This window comes from Heteronotia binoei, chromosome 16 (genome assembly GCF_032191835.1).
Source record: "Heteronotia binoei isolate CCM8104 ecotype False Entrance Well chromosome 16, APGP_CSIRO_Hbin_v1, whole genome shotgun sequence".
Lineage (NCBI taxonomy): Eukaryota > Metazoa > Chordata > Lepidosauria > Squamata > Gekkonidae > Heteronotia > Heteronotia binoei.
In genome coordinates this window covers 43,807,669-43,828,469 of record NC_083238.1, presented here as the reverse complement: position 1 = coordinate 43,828,469, position 20,801 = coordinate 43,807,669, and the positions used below count along the sequence as shown (strand labels likewise).

The 20,801-nt window shown below is 47.9% G+C and overlaps 1 protein-coding gene across 3 annotated transcripts in view; it reads left to right on the top strand.

The window, feature by feature from the left end:
• Nucleotides 1-19,523, top strand: part of CREB1 (cAMP responsive element binding protein 1) — a 50,201-nt gene extending 30,678 nt beyond the window's left edge. For 2 of the 3 annotated variants that reach the window (XM_060257217.1, XM_060257218.1), the window contains 7 exons: nt 3,704-3,825; nt 5,481-5,627; nt 9,710-9,810; nt 12,569-12,711; nt 15,581-15,763; nt 17,772-17,922; nt 19,192-19,523. In XM_060257217.1, the coding sequence (XP_060113200.1) occupies nt 3,712-3,825; nt 5,481-5,627; nt 9,710-9,810; nt 12,569-12,711; nt 15,581-15,763; nt 17,772-17,922; nt 19,192-19,336 (984 nt within the window). In that variant the 5' untranslated portion in view covers nt 3,704-3,711 and the 3' untranslated portion in view covers nt 19,337-19,523. Of the gene's footprint in view, nt 1-3,703; nt 3,826-5,480; nt 5,628-9,709; nt 9,811-12,568; nt 12,712-15,580; nt 15,764-17,771; nt 17,927-19,191 lie in introns of all 3 variants that reach the window. The other variant, XM_060257216.1, reaches the window with a different exon arrangement.
• The last annotated feature ends 1,278 nt before the right edge of the window (nt 19,524-20,801 follow it).

The following is a 20,801-nucleotide window of genomic DNA, read 5'->3' as shown; positions in this document are numbered from 1 at the left end:
GCCTCCAGGTATGCTTTGCTTGCTAATCTCCCATGAGTGTGAGGCACAGAGACCACGAAGAAGATAGACAGGTTGCTTACCTGTAACTGTAGATCTTCGAGTGGTCATCTGTGCATTCACACTACCCGCCCTCCTTCCCCGCTGCTGACGGTCTCTCTTCAGTAAGGGGCTTTCAGCGGTCAGGGAGGAACTGGCGGGATTGCCGCGCGGGCGCTGGTGGGCATGCGCAGTGGGTCGCCTGCGCATGCTCGTTGGCGCCGAGCGCGGAAAAATCCCGGGCTTTTTCAGATACCGATTCGGGGATCGGCGCAGGCGCACTATCCCATGAGTGTGAATGCACAGATGACCACTCGAAGATCTACAGTTACAGGTAAGCAACCTGTCTTTTCTGAATTTGGAAGCCTGCATATATTGGGAAAGAGTTTTCTTTCTATATCCCAGTCCCAAGCAGTTCAGTTTTGGAAAGGTTAAATCTAGCAAATGGAATTTGGCTTAAAATGTAAACCACAACCTGTGCAAAGTGGTCCATAAAAATTATGTTGCCATAACCTGGGACCGTTTGCAATTTACAAGCTGCCTTACAAATGCGTAAAACCATTACAATAGCAGGCTGAGACGTTACCAGGACATGCATAGCATATTAAAAGGGGCCCTCTGCATGCCTCCAGTATGCATCACACAAAGTTGTTTCAAAGGAAAGTGAATCCAAAAAACGCACAGAAAGAAACAAGTATTTATTGGATATGTAGGTATGGGTATGGGAAGGTATGGGAAGAATAATTATCATTGATGAGATCAGGCTAGCCTAGGCTATCCAGGTCAGGGCAGTGAGTTAAATAGCTTTCCCTAAAATGTTCAGAAAGAGCCCCGTGGTGCAGAGTGGTAAAGCTGCAGTTACTGCAGTCCGAGCTCTCTGCTCACGACCTGAGTTCGATCCCAGCAGAAGCTGGGTTCAGGCAGCCAGCTCGAGGTTGACTCAGCCTTCCATCCTTCTGAGGTGGGTAAAAGGAGTACCCAGCTTGCTGGGGAGGAAGTAGATGACTGGAGAAGGCAATGGCAAACCACCCCGCAAAAAAGTCTGCCGTGAAAACGTCGTGATGAGACATCACCCCAGAGTTGGAAACGCCTGGTGCTTGCACAGGGGACTACCGTTACCTTTTTAAAATGTTCAGCACCCTGACCTGGTTGGCTCAGGCTAGCCCAATCCCGTCAGATCTCAGAAGCTAAGTCAGCCCTGATTAGTACTTGGATGGGAGGCCACCAAGGAAGCCCCAGGTCGCTGCGCAGAGGCAAGCAACGGCAAACCCCCTCTGAGCATCCCTTCCCTTGAAAACCCCACAGGGTCGCCATAAGTTGGCTGCAGCTTAATGCGCGTTTCACTGCCACCAGATGTTCTGAGCCCTTTGTAGGGAGCAAGACTCAGACTGTGCAGACTCAACTGTGCGGAGTTGGTGCAGTCAAGATCACATTGGTGTTGTGTTTTCATAATGTTTTGCAATCTCAAGTGACTTCTCAAATGAAAGTTGGGTTTAACTGTTAAGTCCACTCAAATTAGAGTTATTAGAGACTTAGAAACGTAACCAGTGCTGCATCCAGCTCTCTTGGGTTATCTCAGGTCCCTTTTCACAACAAGATGGCCATGTGTTATGAGTCAAAATAGAAACCACATGGTTGTTTAGAAAAATAATAGATTTTTCCTCATTAAAAAATTGTCACCTTATTTCTGCATTTAGTGTGGAGCACTTATCCAGACACAGAAAGTCAACATGTTAAGGTTGTAGAAAAAAAACAGTTTTGAGATCTATATACTGGGGCAAGAAAAAGATGTATTATGGGGAAATACAAAACTTGTTTTTATTTTGAACGGCATGGTCACATGCTTCATTGCTTATATAGTTGAGTCAGATCCCAAAAATTAAAGAGATGTACTTATAGATGCCTGAGATGAGATGCATAGATTTTCCATTTAATTTTCCATTATTAGCTATGCATCACATCTGATCTTAGTATGGCTTCTCTTGCATACTTCCCATTGAAATAGGCCCTGCCAGAAACCATGGACTTTTTGCCACCTATTTTTCCTTCCCAGGCTGGGTTTCTCTTCTTTGTTTTCAGGGGGGGGGGGGGGGGTGGGCGGGGCTTGGAAAATCATCTTTCCCACTATGGCTAGTATGCAGGCTGGAATTCTGTTCACTAGTATTCAGTACAGTTATACTGGGAGTTTTTAGCTGCCCTAAATATTACATGAAAACTAATTCCTTTCCGGCCCTCTGATTCATAAACCATTCCACAGCTAGCTAGCTAAGACAGATGATGATGGTGAAGAAGAAGACCGTAGATTTATACCCTGCCCTTCTCTCTGAATCAGTCTCAGAGCAGCTTACAGCAGGCGGATGGATGGATGATAGAGTAGAGTAGAGTAGAGTATAGTATAGTATATTCTAGCTTGGCTTTTAAAATTAATACCCAGAGTTGTAACCAGCATTGCAAGCTACATTTTTGTCACACTGATCCAGTAAAGCAATTTGATGTTTCTGTTACTTTTGTTTTTTTTCTTAAGATTTTTTTTTAGTCATATATCAGGGCTGGCGTGTGGGAGTTGGCGAACAAGGCGACGGCGGCCTGGTGTGCCTCCCTCCCTCTGTCACCCTTGGCCCCTCCCCCCCACCGCCGTCCTTCTCCCTCCCTCCCTTTGCGGCACTGGAAGCCAGCGCCACACTGGCCTCTGCCGCCACCGCCAAGCCTTACCAGCTTCAATGCGGCTGCGCGCGGCTTCTAAGCCTTTGAAGGGCCCGCAGGAGGAGAATTCGCTCCCCCTCACTTCCGGTTCCAGGAAGGAGGGGGAGCAAACTCTCCTCCCGCGGGCCTTTCAAAGGCTTAGAAGCTGTGTGCAGCCACATTGAAGCTGGTAAGGACCAGCCTTGGCGGTGGCCACAGCAGTGGGGGCGTGCAGCCTGGCTTGTAGCGCCGTGACCGGGGGGGGGGGGTAAGGATCAGCGGGGGGGGGGTTGAAAGCCTCAGCAAGATGGGGGGGTGGGGAGCAAGCATGCTATCTTCCTGCTCTTGCCGAGGCTTTGCAAGCCTTGGCATGGTAGGGGGGTACCCTGTTCTCTCCTGCTTCAAAGCAGGTGAGGGCCGAGAATAGGGGGCCCGCATGCGCCACGCACGGCCTGATGACAGCATCATGACGTCGGGCCACACGCGCTCTCGCGCACACAAGTTTATGAAAAAGAAAAAAGGAGAGGGCGGGGGACATATTTCAGCCTGGGGCACTGGAAACCTCAGCACCGGGCCTGGTCATATTGCTCCAATGTCCCTTGTACAGATTTTTTTTTTTAAAGAAAATTGTTTCTGGGGGAAGGAACCTTAAACGCACATAGTGCAGAATAAAGCTCATTGATTTGGTTGGACTTGCTTCCGAGTGAGCATATATAGTTGTGCTTCTTGGTGTCAAACTCCTTGACTGGTTTGTACCTCTAATGGCTATCCTGAAGTGTTTTCCCCCCCAACAGCTACAGCAGTTATCACTTTATGCCAAAATCAATAGACATGTAAATGGAACATTGTAGTGTAAAATTAAATTATTGGGAACTAACTAATGAGGCATTCCATGCAAATGCTGTCATTGGAGTAGAATGAAAAGAGCTGTAATTAAAACAAATACACCTGTCCTAACAACAGAAATCATTATCATTCTATCTAGATAACTAAATGACCATGGAATCTGGGGCAGAGACTCAGCAGAGCGGAGATGCAGCCGTTACAGAGGCAGAAAACCAACAGATGACAGTACAGGCACAGCCACAAATTGCAACGTTAGCCCAGGTATCAATTAGCTTGGACCGATTTGCTGTTTTGCGTTATCTTCAAAGTGGGAAAAGGTTTACAAAGCAAGCTGTCTCCTGGTGAAGGTAAAGTACAAGAGAATGTGAGAGCAGAGACTAGGCAAATCCCATCCCAAACTGGTTCTTTTACCCAACTGCTGGAGAGATCCCAACTCTCTAGTACATCCATCAGCGGCAAATATCAAGCTGTCTTATCTTGCTCTCTCTCCATCAGCATTGTAATAAACTAATACAGGTTTATTTCATCCCCCAGAAGGAAATGTGTTCTTTAATCAAAAGTATTATGAAGTAATTTTTGGGAAGCTACTAATCATGTTCTTAGTTTCCACTCCCCTTCAAAAGCAGTAGGTTTTTCAGAATCTAAGCAGGGTCAAACTGGTTAGTACTTGGATGGGAGACTGTCCTTGAAATACCCAGTCGGGAGGCAGGGGCAGACTTATTCAGCCACCTCCCTGAATATCCTCAAGGCCTCCAGAAGGGGTTAGTCACCAGACGTCAACATGACTTCCAGGTGCAGATGCGTATGCACACATGATAAATACAAAAAGAGGTGGGGGTGTTTCTGTCTTTGAAAATTAGAAGTACTTCCCCATGGACTGACAAAAACTCTTAAATGGCAACAATTACCTTGCAGATCATCTTTGTTCTTTCCTTTCCCCCACCCCAAAGCCTTACACAAGGGAATGGTGATTGGCTAGAATGACAGTGGATTGGCCAGTATGCCAGATCAGCACCCAAACACACTTTCCTCTTGTGCTGGCTTGCCCTGTCCCTCCCTCTGCCTCCCCCCATCCTTGCACAGAGGACAACGGAAAAGCTTCTTGGGAAACATTCAGCCAAACTCCTCTTTGCGACAATGTGCAGATTTGAACAAACAAAATTTTGTTTTCTTCCCACAGACCAAGATTCTAGCCGATTGGCTTTAGAATTCCCATTTGTGAAGAGGAAACAAATTTGAATTTGTTCCAATGCCTTCCTTTGACTGTCCCAGCAAGATGGAATCAGGGCTGGCGCTAGGGGTTCTGCCACTCAATGCAGCCCCCTGCACCGTGCCCCCCTCCTTTGCAACAGGAAATCGCCCGCGGCATGATGATGTCACCAAAAGTGACATCATCAAGCAGGCCAGGGGATGAGGAGTGCAGTACGCAAGCCCCGCCCCCGCTCAGGCCTCTTGCATTGCAGGAAGCCTAATCGGGGGCGAGGAGACCTACGACGCTTGCATACTGCGCTCCTCGCAAGGAGCACAGTACGCAAGCCCCGGGCCCAGCTCATCAGGGGAGAAAGGGGGTACCCAATGGTGCCTTCAGGTGAGGTGGCGCCCTAGACAGCTGCCTACCCCACCTACTCCCATATGCCAGCTCTGGATGGAATTTGACTGAAGGCTTCCCACACCGAGAAATGTTTTGGTCACATTTTGCACACAAGGGGGAAAATGAAAGGGTAGATAGCATGCAGGCACAAGATAAGCTGTGTCCATACGCATCGCATATAAACAGGCTTATTGTGATTTCTGAATGCGGCCACAGAGTTAATGGGCCATCGGTCATATCCTCCGGTCTCCTCCTGGCCATCATTCTGGTAGTAAGATAATGATTTTCTTGAGACTGAATCCTTCTCTCTCTCCCTGTCCCCTAGGTGTCTATGCCAGCCGCTCATGCAACATCTTCGGCTCCCACGGTGACCTTAGTACAGTTGCCCAATGGGCAAACAGTTCAAGTCCATGGCGTTATTCAGGCTGCCCAGCCGTCTGTTATTCAATCTCCACAAGTCCAGACAGTCCAGGTACCTGTAAAAGAATTTCACAAAACTGCTCCTTCCACGATGAGTCAAAACGCCAGCCGTACATTTGCATGTGGGACTTCCATCGGAGGACAGGTCCTTAGCCACATGAAGAAGCGATAAAGCTTGTTAAGTAGTCTTGACTTTGTAGGTTAATAGGAAGCCCATGCTACATTAAGATGGAAAAGTGACTCCAGAGCTAGAGGCTTGGGGCTCCAAACGGCGCCTGTTTTCACCCACCCTCGAAAACGGGTCCTAATAATTTGGGTCCCTCCTGCCTCTCTGTCACCATGGGGTTACATCAACCAAAGGTGGGTTTCTGAGGGAGCTGGCAAGGAAATTGACATGGTTTTGTTTCGGCCACAAATGAAGAGGAGGACTGGGGTAACAGGTTGCTTGAGGAAAGCAGCTGAAAAGCTACTGGGTTAGCCTTGTTAAAGTAACTTTTGAACATGTAGGTATGGGAGCCTGACCTGGATACCCCAGACAAGTCCCATCTCATCAGATTTTTGAAGCTAAGCAGGGCTTATCCCGGCAAGTACTTGGATGGGAGACCTGCAAGGAATACCAGGGCTGGGGTGCAGAGGCAGGAAATAGAAGCCACCTCTCTGAATGTCCAGGTGTCCAGTGGAGGTCACTAGAAGTCAGCCATGACTTCCAGGCATACATACACGCATTTACACACACATACACAAATTAATTTTTTAAAAAAGAAGGAAAGTGTGGGTATGGGAGCAAAGAAAGGAGTCATTTTTATTAAGTTCCTGCTAAAATGGGATATGGTTTTATGTGACAGAAGTAATTGGTGCATGGGTGAGTTTGTGCGTGTGTGTACACACTGTCAACATGCCAGAGATCTTGTGTGAGAGAGAAAGGGCATTTGCATGTGTATTTGGGGGTGGAGTCAATAAGCCAATTTAAAATAGGAATGCGTAGCCCCAGGACTACCACACATTTTGCTCACCTCTAGTCATATATATATAAAACACAAGCTGTCTTGCTGATGACTTACGTACTCTCTCACTGGCTGAGCCATGTGTCACTCAGTCTCCATGAAAGGCAACCCCACCCTCCAGCCCCAGGACAGACAAGGACTGGACTACTGGAGAAGCTGCCTTACCATCCTGTTGGCCTGTCCTGACAGGTCCTCCATTTTCTCTCAGTGGCTGTTGTTAAGCAATCAAAGTATTCCAAGTTTGGTTCTGTCAGTAAAAGGCAGGGGGAGGAAGCCCTTTCCAGGCCTATTTTGAGAGAGAACTCATTGGGGCCAGTCCTGACTAGGGTTGCCAGCTCCAGGTTGAGAAATTCCTGGAGATTTTGTGGTGGAATCTAAGGAAGCCAGAGTTTGGGGAGAGGAGAGGCCTTCGCTGAATATGATGCCATCGAGTCCACCTTCCAAAGCACCAACTTCCCCAGGGGGAGAGAAATCGGTTGTCTGGAGTTCAGTTGTCAACCAGGAGGTCACCTGGAGGTTGGCTACCCTAGGCCTGGCAGCACCCTCTGGATGACTTGATGCCAACTGACCATGACTTAACTAGGCCTGGTTGCTTGCTCCTGTTCAGCAGCAGCCCCTGCCCCATGGCAGGCAGTGTGGTATAGCAATTAACACTTTAGAGCAGGGTCTGCCAGACCCAGGTTCTTACTGTGGAAGCCGACTGGGTGATTTGGGACCTGTCACAGACTTTCAGCCTAACCTACCTCACAGGGTTGGTGTGCAGATCAAAAGGGGGAGATGAGAATGTTGTAAGCTGCTTTGGTCATCACTGCGGAGAAACACTGTCCTTTTCCTAGGGCAGATAAAGGTAGGTTGATGTTTAGCTGGGAAGGAGATAGGGTTGCCAACTCCAGGTTGGGAAATTCTTGGAGATTTGTGAGGTGGAACCTGGAGAGATTGGGGTTTGAAGAAGGGTGGGGCCTCAGACAGGTACAATGCCATAGACTCCACCTTCCAAACCAGCCATTTCCTCCGGGGGAACCATTGTTGCCAGTCTCCAGGTGAGGACTGGGGATTACTCAAAACTACAGCTGCTCTCCAGATGGCAGGGAACACTTACCCTGGAGGAAATGGCTGCTTTGGTCTACACTGTGGAGAAAGACTGTACTTTTTCTAGGTAGAGGCTGCATGGAGGGGGGAGGAGTTGCAAAGCTGAAGTTAGATCAGTTCCCCTACAGAAAACGGCCACCTTGAGGTGCATACTTTATGGTATACCATAACACAACCATGCCAGTCCAAAAAAGCCAGATCACTGTTCAAGCTCACACTGATGCTAAATGCCACAAGGTGGAATATGACAGGAAAAGGCGACAACAGTGCACTACAGACAGAAGGAATGCTGAGCTTCAGTGTCTGCAAGATTGTCGTCATGTTATAACGCCACAGCAAATTGACCCTGAGTGCCCAAGGCTACCTTTCTTGAGGGTGTTGTATTTATTCTCACAATGGGCCTTATTCTTAATTTGGAATAAAAGGCCTCAGTAGTTCATTTAAAAAAAAAAATCTGGATGTTCTGAGCAGGTTCCAACTTCCTTCCCAGTCCATATGTTGTTTAACACCAAAACCAGGAACATTTTGATAGTACTCATTAATGTAACATAAATGGCGCCATTCATTTTTCTGTCACTGGGAATGGAGGAACTGACAAATAATAAACAGACTGCATAACGTGTTTATGCAGTTTCATTGGGCACAGGTCCCCAGAATGAGAATGTTTTTGATATTGGCCATTTTTCTCACCCTAAGCTTTATGAGCCCTGTCATTTCTGTTGCCTTTGCCTACAGTAACTGCACCTAGGCTACAAGTCTACCATGCCTGGTGAGAGAAACCCACTAGAGTGGAAACTGTGTAAAACGAATTCCTGGCTCCAGTGAAACTAGATAAGAGGCTGATAACGAAAATGGCTGGAATTCCAAAGGAAGAGATTAGAGGCAGGAATGCAGAAGGAATGTTGCGATATTACGTATACCTGCAGATCTCAAGCTGTGCGTGTCCCACAGGTTGTCTGCGTGAAGGCAACTGGCAGTTTTGCTAATGTCTTCAGAAATCAACCCCCACCCCACCCCAAAAAACCTTTAAAATGATACGTGTTTTTGAATTTTGCTACACATTTAATTTTACATTATATTTTCATAATCAGGTTAGGTCATTAAGAATTGAGAGGGGCTGTGGCTGAGTGGTAGGGCGTCTGCTTGGCATGCAGAAGGTCCCAGGTTCAATCCCCAGCATCTCCTTATAAAAGGATTGCCTAAAAATAGGTGATGGGAAAGCCACTGCTAGTCTGAGCAGACAATACTGACCTTGATGGACCAAGGGTCTGCTCAGTATAAGACAGCATCCATTGCCTCGGATTCTAAGGTGCCATTCTGTCAGCGTAGCAGCAGCTCTTCCAAAGGAAGGACTTTTCTGTCCATAGAGGAAGGGAGGTTTTTATTGACCTTCTTTCCCCTTGGTTCACTGTTTCTTTCAAACCTCCAACCTATGGGGGAGGAACCAAAAGGGAGTGAGAAAGAGGAGGTGGGGAAATGGCCTTCCTTGCACTGCTTTGGATCCAAAGCATAGACTACTTACCTCTTCATCAATGTTCCCTCTAAGCTGCAGGGTCTTGTGAGCAAAAGTTCTACTTTGTGAGCTTCTGGCATTAAAGCTGTGAGCATAAATGCATAAATTAATGTGCTCTGGGGTTATCCTTCCTGAGCCAAGACAAGGATGTGTGAGCTGGAGACTAAAAATCTGTGAGCTAGCTCACGCTAACTCAGCTTAGAGGGAACACTGCTCTTCATACAGGATCCCTGTCTGCCATCTGCCACTCTTGTTTACCTAGCTTTTAAGAGAACATGGGTGTGTATAAGAGAAAAACAAAAAGAGAAGCCCTCTCTACTAGATGGAATTCCTTATTCCCAAGTTGTTGCGCCCAATTCTTCCATGATTCAAAATGTCGAAAAATAGTAGACTTTTTTTTTTTACCCTTCCTCAACTTGTAGGTTATTTTCAAGGTATTGTCTTTAAAGGACACCCTCGCTTGGACTCTGTTTTGCCTCTTGTCAAATACATTCCAAAAAGGTAACCTTACTGTTCTCTTGTATCTAGATCTCCACTATTGCAGAGAGCGAAGATTCACAAGAGTCTGTAGACAGCGTCACAGATTCCCAGAAACGCAGAGAAATCCTTTCCAGGCGACCCTCCTACAGGTAAGAAACTTTTTGTTCTTGGCAGTAGTCAGCCACATTAATCATGCCACCCTAAGCCAAATTACATCCTCCTAACTTCAGCAGACTTAAAAAGAACATAAGAGAAGCCATGTTGGATCAGGCCAATGGACCATGCAGTCCAACACTCTGTGTCACACAGTGGCCAAAAACCCAGGTGTCATCAGGAGGTCCATCCGTGGGGCCAGGACACTAGAAGGCCTCCCACTGTTGCCCCCCCGCCAGCACCAAGAATATAGAGCATCACTGCCCCTGACAGTTCCATCAATATTTTGTGGCTAATAGCCACTGATGGACCTCTGCTTCATATGTTCATCCAGTCCCCTTTTGAAGCTGTAACACTGTTTACATGTAACACTGCTTAGGCTGGCACTGTAAGGCACTCCTGGTTTTTAAGGCCTGTGCCTCAATGGTTTCTGTCATCACCTGGTCTCATCCACAGCAGAGGTGGAAATACCATCCCAAGCTTCAGAGCTGGGACAAGCCTCTGTTGCCTTTGCTGCATAACTTCGATGCTCGGAGATGCTGCATTGCAGATCTTGAAAAGTCCTTCATCTACAGATGGACAAACATCTTTTTAAAAATTTATTTTGTTTCTGCTGATTATTTTCCATTGAAATTTTTTTCAGCGGCTCCTACGGTTGAACGAATCGGCGTGTGGGAGATCCACGATCACATCTCCCAACATTTTAGTTAATGTTAAAAAGCAGGCTTTGGTTGAGGGGGGCATTTTTTATGGGGCCACAGTGCTGGGGGTGTGTGAGGTAATGGGTCCCTCTTTTGTAACATTTCTTTGTCCTTACCAATATGAGTACCGGTCTCTTTTTTTCCCTTCCTTCTGTAGCTAACAGAGCCCAGGGAGACATTTCTGTTGGTTAACAGCAGGGGTGGAATTCTAGCAGGAGCTCCTTTGCATATTAGGCCACACACACACACCCGATGTAGCCAGTCCTCCAAGGCTCTTTTTTGTAAGCTCTTGGAGGATTGGCTACATCAGGGGTGTGTGGCCTAATATGCAAAAGAGCTCCTGCTAGAATTCCACCCCTGGTTAACAGTATAAGAGGGAAAACCCATCCTCCACTCAACAGAGTGCCTCATCCCTTCCCCATCCCCTTCCAGCTGCTTTTTATCATTAAAGGGGGGAAATCAAGAGAATCAGTCCTGTACCACGCAGAGCTTGGCTGTAAGCCACGTCATTCTGTTTCATGGAAGTAATTCTTTTTATGGTATTAGGTGGCAGCTTTCAGTCATTTTAAATAGGCACACTGGCAGGGCATGGTTATTCAGGGCTTCTTTTGTAGAAAAAGCCCAGCGGGAACTCATTTGCGTATTAGGCCACACCCCCTGGTGCCAAGCCAGCTGGAACTGCATTCCTGTGCATTCCTGCTCAAAAAAAAAGGCCCTGTGGTTATGTAAAGCAGTTTTAGTATCTGCCCCACCTCTCCTGCTCACCGTCATTCTGGGCTCCTTTGTGAGTGGGCTTTGCCTAGAAACCCACCTGGCCTGTATCTCCAGTGCCTAACAATTGCCTTTTTAGGCAGTTAAGACAGTGACTTTTTTCAGGGCTGTATGAAAGACAGACTCGTCACTTCTGTTCCTTTCGTTAGCTGCCTTCCCCTCCCCATGGCCATTCTCTTTCATGTCCATCACTTTCTCTTCTGTGAAAGCACACAGTTTTGTCTCTTCTTTGTCTCTCAAAAACATTATATTATGCATGTTGTGGAGAATTGGCCAAAGAGGGTGTTGACTTCTTTCCTAAGACGTGGACATTGGCTCACAAAATTAACTTGTTTGGCAGTAGACTTAGGACAGACGTTGCTTCTTCGTACCCTATTTATTTTGCTGATGGGATGAAACAAAATCCTGACGGATGGATCTAATAGTAGCTATCAGCCATGGTTCCTAAATGGAGCATCTGGGTTCAGAGGCAGAATGTCCCTAAATACCAGTTGCTTGTACAGTAAGGATGAGCCGCTGCCTTCATTCCTTGCTGGGAAACTTCTTAGTGGCATCTGGGTTGGATCCAGACTGGGAGCCGATTTCCCACTAGTCTCCTCTGCGAAGCTTCGGTTGGATTTCACACTATCTGCCCGCCTCTTTCGCACAGCAAACAAGATCCTCTAAAAGCCAGTTTCTGTTTCCACACAAAAAAGGCAAAGCTAGTTGCACCCCCGGGACAGATAGTGTGAAATCCAACTGAAGCCCCGCTGAGAAGAGGAGCGTCAGAGAAGCATAAGGCTAGTGGGAAACCGGTCTTAATTTTCCATCAGAAGAATGGGACTTGCCTGCCTCCCCTTCCTATTATAACCCCCGACCTGCTTCTAGAGTAATAAGGGACCCTGACCTCGGGGGAGGGGGGATCCTGCAGTGTGCAGGGGGAATCGGTGGCAATGGCTGGTTTAGTCTGGAGCCAAGCCTGCAAACCGTACCCTGAACTGAACGGATAAGTAATCTGATTGAGAAAGGCTCACGTTCCTATGACTGATGCAACCTAAGCGGGGCTTTTTTTGTAGCAGGAGCTCCTTTGCGTATCGGGCCACACACCCCTGATGTAGCCAGTCCTCCTGGAGCTTACAGTAGGCCCTGTACAAAGAGCCCTGAAAGCTCCAGGAGGATTGGCTACATTAGGGAGGTGTGGCCTAATAGCAGAGGAGATCCTACTACAAAAAAAAGCCCTGATCCCAAGCATTCCTGCAGCTACTAGAATGGGTAAGATTTCTCAGTACTCTTTCTCTTTTAGAAAAATCTTGAATGACTTGTCCTCGGATGCCCCAGGAGTGCCACGGATTGAAGAAGAAAAATCGGAAGAGGAAGCAGCAGCACCTGCCATTGCTACCGTGACAGTGCCAACTCCAATTTACCAGACGAGCAGCGGGCAATACAGTACGGCAGTGTTATCATTATTATTACCATTATAATTACTATTATTACTATTATTATGTGATTGGAGAGAAAAAGCACATTCAATCCAAAGCACCCAAAACGAACTAGGCACAGCAAAGGAAAAGTGTGGGATTAATAAACCCAAAACAGAGTGTTCAGATCCACATTATGAAATTTAAAATGTGCCGTTAGACACGCTGAATAGGGGAGAGAAGAAAATGTGCGGAAACAAGCCCAGAAGCACAGTATTAGGCCAATCTTATAAGCTGGAAAGGAATGGATACCAACCTTGGTTGCAGCTTATTTCGCAGGTGCCAAAGGCCACACCCAGCCCTGCTGTGCTTGCCCTGATGAAACCCAGGGGAGACCAGCAGGGTGGTGAGCAGCGCCAGAAGGGGAAAGCCAGGGCCTGTGAGTCCCAGCATCTTTTGACCTGTCTGTGGGCAGAGGTGGCCAGCTTTGTCCAGCATCAAGAGCCCTTTTTGCCCTCTGACTGATGGGCTGGCAGACATAAGATTCTGAGAGTAGCTAGCAAGTATCACATTCCAGTTCCCCTGCCACTGATGCTGGCTCTGTGATCCTTGCTCTGGAACTAGCCGCCTCCCACAGGCCAAGCGTAGTTGCAGTCGTTCCTGGAGATGCGTGGTTGAGCAGTTCATCCTAACATGGCAGATTTTTCAAGGCTGGGCGGGAGGCTTGAGGGCGTAGTGCTTGTGAACTATCATCTGCTTCCTCCCCAGTGTGGTCCTGATTTTCTTTTAGGGACTGGTGTTGCTGATATCCACCATCAATATGGCAATGCAGGTATTGTCTGCATGAATGGATTGGTGCATATGTGGCAGAACAGAGGAGTCCGTGCTGGAAGCATTGAATGAAGGGGCCATGTGTGAACGGTGTACCTGCTGCAGTCTGAATGGGGATGTAGTGGACTCAGGAGTTTCATGAAGGAGGGGTAGACTATAACCAGGAACTCCTTTGCATAGTAGGCCACACCCCCTGATGTAGCCAATCCTCCAAGAGCTTACAGGGCTCTACAGAGAGCCAGCTTGGTGTAGTGGTTAAGTGTGCGGGCTCTTATCTGGGAGAACTGGGTTTCATTTCCCCACTCCCCCACTTGCAGCTGCTGGAATGGCCTTGGGTTAGCCATAGCTCTCATAGGAGGTGTCCCTGAAAGGGCAGCTTCTGGGAGAGCTCTCTCAGCTCCACCCACCTCACAGGGTGTCTGTTGTGGAGGGGGGGAATGTAAAGGAGATTGTGACCACTCTGAGACTAAGATTCAGAGTATAGGGCAGAATATAAATCCAATATCATCTTCTTCTTATGGGGTCTGCTGTAAGCTCTTGGAGGATTGGCTACATCAGGGGTGTGTGGCCTAATATGCAAAGGAGCTCCTGCTACAAAAAAAAGCCCTGACTGTAACAAAATGTGAAAAGAAACTGTGAAGTGGGAAAATGGTGTGCGAAGAACAAAGAGAAACAAGACAAACATACAAGAATAATCAAGTTGTGTCGGAGGAAACATCCTAAATAGTAAGGACATTGAACACGTATGCTGGTCTGTGAGGGAGGAAAGGAAAATTATTCATTCTGCACACTCAGCTGACCGGAGCGTGTGCTAGACAGCCATGTCACCAAGTAGATTGCTGCTTTTGGTGAGCTTTGATTAATTACATCACTGATGATTTGCAGCTCGTTTTCTGTTGATAATAAAATATATTTCTTTCACTTAGCCAGGCTGTAAATATGTAACCTCAGTATCGATCCATATTCAAAAATCAAGTCTCCCTATTCTTGAACTGTTCAAAAAAAAAAAAAAAGCAAAATACCACAGTATGCAAGATAAATGCACACAAAGTTTCCTACATACTGAACAGGGCTAAAAGTGTTTTTCTTCAGAAGTGCCTTATTAATAAACAAAATGTTGTTTGCATGTATTTATGGGAGCTGATGTTCTCTGAACCAAAGCCAAATCTTCTTGGCTGCCTTTGCAGCATAGTTGGGGGGGGGGGGGGCAGGGAGGGGGCAGTGGAAAACCCAGCTGTCTTTTGCCTTTTAAAAAGAGGGCGGCTTTTATGCTTGCAGAAAGAAATGACCAGTTCACTGAGGCTTTTTTTAAAACAAAAAAAGCCATAACCACAGCAGTGCTGCAGGTTAGCCCAGACGTGGCGCTGGCAGAGAGATGATGAGAGCGTTCTTTCCGCTGACCTACATAGCGATTCATGTGTCAACCAAGGTGCTGTAATAACCTTATGCCGTTCGGTGCTGTCTCCTTCCCCAGTCTTTGCAGCTCAGCTCTCCTGCAGCAGGGGCTGCAGAGAGAGGCAGGCTTTCCAGCAAATGCTGTGTGGGGATACCTGGAGCTTTTGGGGAAGTCCCCATAGCAAGCCCTTGCCAAGCAGCTCACAATTGGTCTAGTACAGGGAACCTGGTGCGAAGCCTCCCCAGCTGGGACTGCAGAGTCGGGGCAAGGCCATCATGCATTCAGTGGACGAAACGAACCAGGAACCAGGGGTGGAATTCTAGCAGGAGCTGCTTTGCATATTAGGCCCCACCCCCTGATGTAGCCAATCCCCTAAGAGCTTACAAAAAAGAGCCTTGTAAGCTCTTGGAGGATTGGCTACAGCAGGGGGTATGGCCTAATATGCAAAGCAGCTCCTGCTAGAATTCCGCCCCTGCCAGGAACCATAGTGTCATTACATACTATACAAAATACCGCACCAAAGGAACTTCAAGCAGGTTTAGTTATAAGTGGTGGTGGTTTTTCTCTTGAGTGGGGAAGGGAGGAGGACTATGCTTTGCAAATCGTTTTGTGTGCGTGGCGCCGAGGGACTCAATAACCTAACCGCCCACTCAAATCTGCCCCCTTTCAGTTGCTATCACCCAGGGAGGTGCAATACAGTTAGCTAACAACGGCACGGACGGAGTGCAGGGCTTGCAGACGCTGACCATCCCCAACGCCGCCGCCACCCAGCCTGGCACCACCATTTTACAGTACGCACAGACCACCGACGGGCAGCAGATCCTTGTCCCCAGCAACCAAGTCGTCGTTCAGGGTAAGAACCTTTGGAAGCAGTTTGGACAAGAGTAACACTAGGTGAAGGAGCCCCGTGGCGCAGAGTGGTAGAGCTGCAGTACTGTGTCTCGTTTTGAAATCCCTAGCAGGGGTGTCAAACTCATTTGTTAGGAGGGCTGAATCTGACATAAACGTGACCTTGTCAGGCCAGGCCATGTGTGTCATAAAATGTAATGCCAGGTAAGGGAGATATAAACTTTATAAAGGACGTAGACAAGCACACAGACTCAGCCTAATCCGCCTCACTGGGTTGTTGAGCCTTAGCCAACAGAAGGAGAAGAGGCTTGGTTCAGTAGCTCTGCTGTGCAACTGAGAGAGCCTGGCGAAGCTAACTCTCCTTCCCCCACTTTCTCCCCAAGGGAGGAGCATTACTCTGTAACTCCTGTGTGATTGAGCAAGCCTCGCAAAGCAAGCTGTGATGCAGAAGGAAGCAAGAGAGAGGGAGAAGGAAGCAGATGACAGCCAGTTGCTCGGTGGGGGGCTGATAGGAGCCTTCCAAGGGCCTGATCTGGCCCCCGGACCTCATGTTTGACACCCCTGCCCTACAGGGTTGCCATAAGTCAGCTGCGACTTGACGGCCCTTTCTACTTACCTAAGGGATGTATGTGTTAACTTTTGAAATCAGTTTCCCCGAATATATCAAGCGAGCGACCCTGAGAAGCATGGTGGTCTGATGAAGCATCATGTGTTTGGGAAGGGTTACTTCTGCTTCTTTTGGAAATGACGAGAGATAAAGTAGTGTGGGTGGGGTAGGTAGCGATTTGGCTTTTCAGTTCTAAACACTGCTGTCCAGAGTAACAACCCCATAATAAGCCTGTATTTCCATCAGAAAGAAAAATGTTATTTTTGTCTCAGGGTGGAATTCTAGCAGGAGCTCCTTTGCATATTAGGCCACACCCCTGATGTAGCCAATCCCTCAAGAGCTTACAAGGCTCTTTTTTGTAAGCTCTTGGAGGATTGGCTACATCAGGGGTGTGTAGCCTAATATGCAAAGGAGCTCCTGCTAGAATTCCACCCCTGTTTTTGTCCTTCCATTAGAATTTAGTTTCTGGCCCTGCCAAAATAATCTTTGGCAAGAGCGATCTAATCATGGCGAAGACGTCCTTCTATTCTTGGGAGAAACAAATTCAGTAAATCAAGGCAGCCGAGCGAGGGCTCAGCAGCATTCTGGAAAGGTCCCAGTAATTAATATATATAAGTTAAATTGAACATGCCATTGAAAAGCCACACAGGCCAGCCAACCCCAGGGAAGAAAGCAGCAGTGCCTTTGAAGAGCAGCAGGTGGAGAACATGAAAGGGAAGCAGACGGTGCTTGAACGGGTTGGAGAAACAGCCGCAAAGGCCACAGGTCGGGAGAGCGGAGTTGGAAAGGGATTGGAGGGGCAAGTAACGCTTGGGGAACAGCATCAAGGAGGCCATTAAACACAGGAGAGGGTCTGGCCAGGAATGTACAAGAAGATTCAAAGCAGCAAAATGAGGTAGTAGCGGAGAGCAGTGTTCCCTCTAAGCTGAGTTAGCATGAGCTAGCTCACAGATTTTTAGCCTCCAGCTTACACATTTTTGTCTTAGCTCAGGAAGGATGACCCCAGAGCACAATAATTGATGCAGTCGCTCATAGCTTTAATGCCAGTAGCTCACAAAGTAGAATTTTTGCTCACAAGACTCTGCAGCCTAGGGGGAGCATTGGCAGAGAGGCCAAGAAAGGCTAGAAGGACAAAGAGAGAGGCCAGAGAATTGCTTCTGTGTTACAAAACAGGTGCAAATGCAGCTAGAGCATGTGCAGCTTCATTCATTGGCCACCGCAGCAGGGGGAGGCAGGAAAGTGGGCACCCCCGTGACCTCATCCCACTTCAAGTAACGTTTAAATTGTATAAAAATTGTATAAAAATGGGGATTGTTTCCACTGCTCTTTCGTTCAGTGGTCTTCCAGAATTGTCAAGTCTCATATTCTCCCCCTCCTCCACCCCGGGACACTTTTTCCTCTTTAGCAGCCTCAGGAGATGTCCAGACGTACCAAATCCGCACAGCGCCCACCAGCACCATCGCCCCAGGCGTCGTTATGGCATCCTCACCCGCACTTCCCACCCAGCCAGCAGAGGAAGCCGCACGAAAGAGGGAAGTCCGTCTAATGAAGAACAGGTCAGTGTTCCGAGTTAACTTGGATTGGGCCTCCAGACATAGATGTCGTCGCATTCATTTGTACCAAAAGAATGTAGTGGTCTGCTGGGAAATGGGTCAGTTTGGAATGGGGTTCTTTTATCCATGTGCCATGGCAAGACGTGGGCAGAGGGTTTCGAATGCAAACTAAATCCCGCTCCTCTCCCAACACCAGACCCGTAGCCAGAAAATTCCAGATGGGAGACCCACAGGAAAAAATGTTGGATGGAGGCCGCCCCACCCCACTCCGCGGGCACCTGCCTCCCCCTCCCTCCCAACTCACCAACGCCGCAAAACAAGGACGAGCGGGCTTCAGCGGCTCTTTCAAGACGGCCGCCCCTGCCAGTCATGTGACCGGCGGGAAAAGCTGCTTCGAGGCCAGTGGTTCCTACACTGGCTTTACAGCGCGCTCAGCAAGTAAAGCTGGCATACGAACTGCCGGCCTCGGAGCGGCTTTGCCTGCCGGTCACATGACTGGCGGGGGTGGATGTCTTGAAAGAGCCCCTGAAAGCCCGCTCTTCCTTGTTTCGCTGCATTGGTGAGTTGGGAGGGAGGGAGAGGCAGGTGCCTGCGGAGTGGGGTGGGGGCCGCCAAAGTGGGACAGAGAGAGCGGGGGCTGGGGAACGGAGGGCCCATAAGGGTCCGGGGGGGGTTGGGGGGGGGCCAGGCCCCCCGTGGCTATGGGCCTGCCCAACGCACCCTCAGTGCAGCTTGTCTCTGGCTGTTCTGCCAGCACCAGGTTTACCCCGGCATGGTATCAACGCAACACTCCACCAACAGATCTCCAGTTTAAGGACCTAAGAACATAAGAGAAGCCATGTTGGATCAGGCCAATGGCCTATCCAGTCCAACACTCTGTGTCACACAGTGGCCAAAAACCCCAAGTGCCATCAAGAGGTTCACTAGTGGGCTAGAAGCCCTTCCACTGTGCCCCCCTCCAAGCACAAGAATACAGAGCATCACTGCCCCAGACAGAGAGACCCCTTGGAGTTGCGTCAGCAGCACCCTTGTGTTGAAGTGGCCTCCTGTTGTCTTTTTGCTCAGCTGTGAATGACTATAAGCCCCCACACAGTTGAGTGAATGCCGCCTTTAGAATTTCATTTAGCCTAGCAGAAATGGAGCGCTGAGGCAAGATACAGCTCATTTGCCTAGAGTCACATTGCATTCTCCTTAAAACTGTTATGATGGTTGTCCAGTGTAGCCTGACCATAATATGCGTACTGTTTTCAGTATCTACTTTTTTGCTTGCAGAGAGGCAGCGCGTGAGTGCCGCAGGAAGAAAAAGGAATACGTCAAATGTCTAGAAAACAGAGTGGCCGTGCTCGAAAACCAAAACAAGACATTGATCGAAGAGCTAAAAGCACTTAAGGACCTCTATTGCCACAAATCGGATTAATTTTAGATTCCCATCTTTGGTTTGTTAACGTGGGGACAAAGACTGGTTCGGCGACAGCCAGAAAGACAAAAAGCGAACTGTTTATTTTGTAAACATTTCTTTTTTTTTTTCTACGCGCAAAACTGCCTGAAAGCAACTGCAGAATTTAATTCGTCTGTGCTTTTGCATTAAACTGTGAATGTTGAAATCACCTGCCTCCGCTACTCCCCCCCTTCCCCGTTCTCCCTACAAGTTTATTTTCACCCCAGCCTGTCCCGAGTGTGAAGAACAAGAACAGACTTCCTTACCTGCCATTCTCTTCAAGGAGTGAAAACCATGTTCTCTTGTGATGGTGTCGTGGGAAAGTGATGTTTGTCACCAGCGTTTCAGGAGTGAGTGCTGAGCTTGTCGGAATGTCAGCCACCCCAGTCTCCGCCCAGATGTATCCCGTGCCCCACCCCCAGAGCCAAGCCAAGGTATGATGCTCCTCCAACGAAACAGTGGTTGCCAAATGCCTGCAAGGTTTCCAGTATCCACTCTCAAACTGCTGTACGATGGGACGATGCCAAAGGACACACTCTCGCAGGGAAGGAATGAACTCGCAGAGAAGAATTTGTTAGCTTGCTTTTTTGTCGCTCGTAATCTCCATCTGGGTTTTGGGGAGGGTTTTTTTTAGAAGCTTCTCCATAACTTGAAAAAGATTACCTTGGGTCCTTCGTTAATTCTCTGTAATTTTTTTTAAAAAAAGAAATGTCATGCATTCAGACTTCTGAATGCAGTCGACAATCTGGTACCATTGATATCCTGGTGTGATACGAACTCACAGTAAGCAGTAGAGGAGAAGCAGTAAAGCGCAGTTGAGACCTAGAAGAGGAGACACGATCTGGAAGAAGAAAGGGGCATTAAAGCATGGTGGTTTCTATTGTGTTGTATCTAGCGGCTATACTGTCTGAGGCAACCATGAATAGACTACCAACTCACACACCATGCAGAGTGGGTAAAGAAAGAAACGCAAACCAGAGCATCTCAGATCCTCTTAAAAGACTTCTCCCTGTTGTCTACTAGTTTTTCAAAGAGCCTGTTGCCCGCTCGACGAGATCCTTACATGTAATTAAAACAGCAAACGGTCTGATAAGCAGAATTCCCTGTTTATCACAAAAGATATGGGCTTTGATTGACTTGGGAGGAGGAGTTGGCCCACCAGAATCAGCACAGGATATCTTATCTGGCAGGGCTTTTTCTGTATCAGGAATCATTTGCATATCAGGCCACACCCGCTGATGTAGCCAATCCTCCAAGAACTTACAGGGCTCTTCTTCCTGCTACAGAAAAAGCCCTGTTACCTGGGATCATTAGGTAAGATAGTTATCCTTGAAACGTATTTATGGTCCCTGCTATTATTTTCATCTTCACGTATGCAAGCCTGCACATTAAAGAAACCTGCCCTACCTCTTGGTGGAGTATTAGCTGATAGATAAAGCCATTA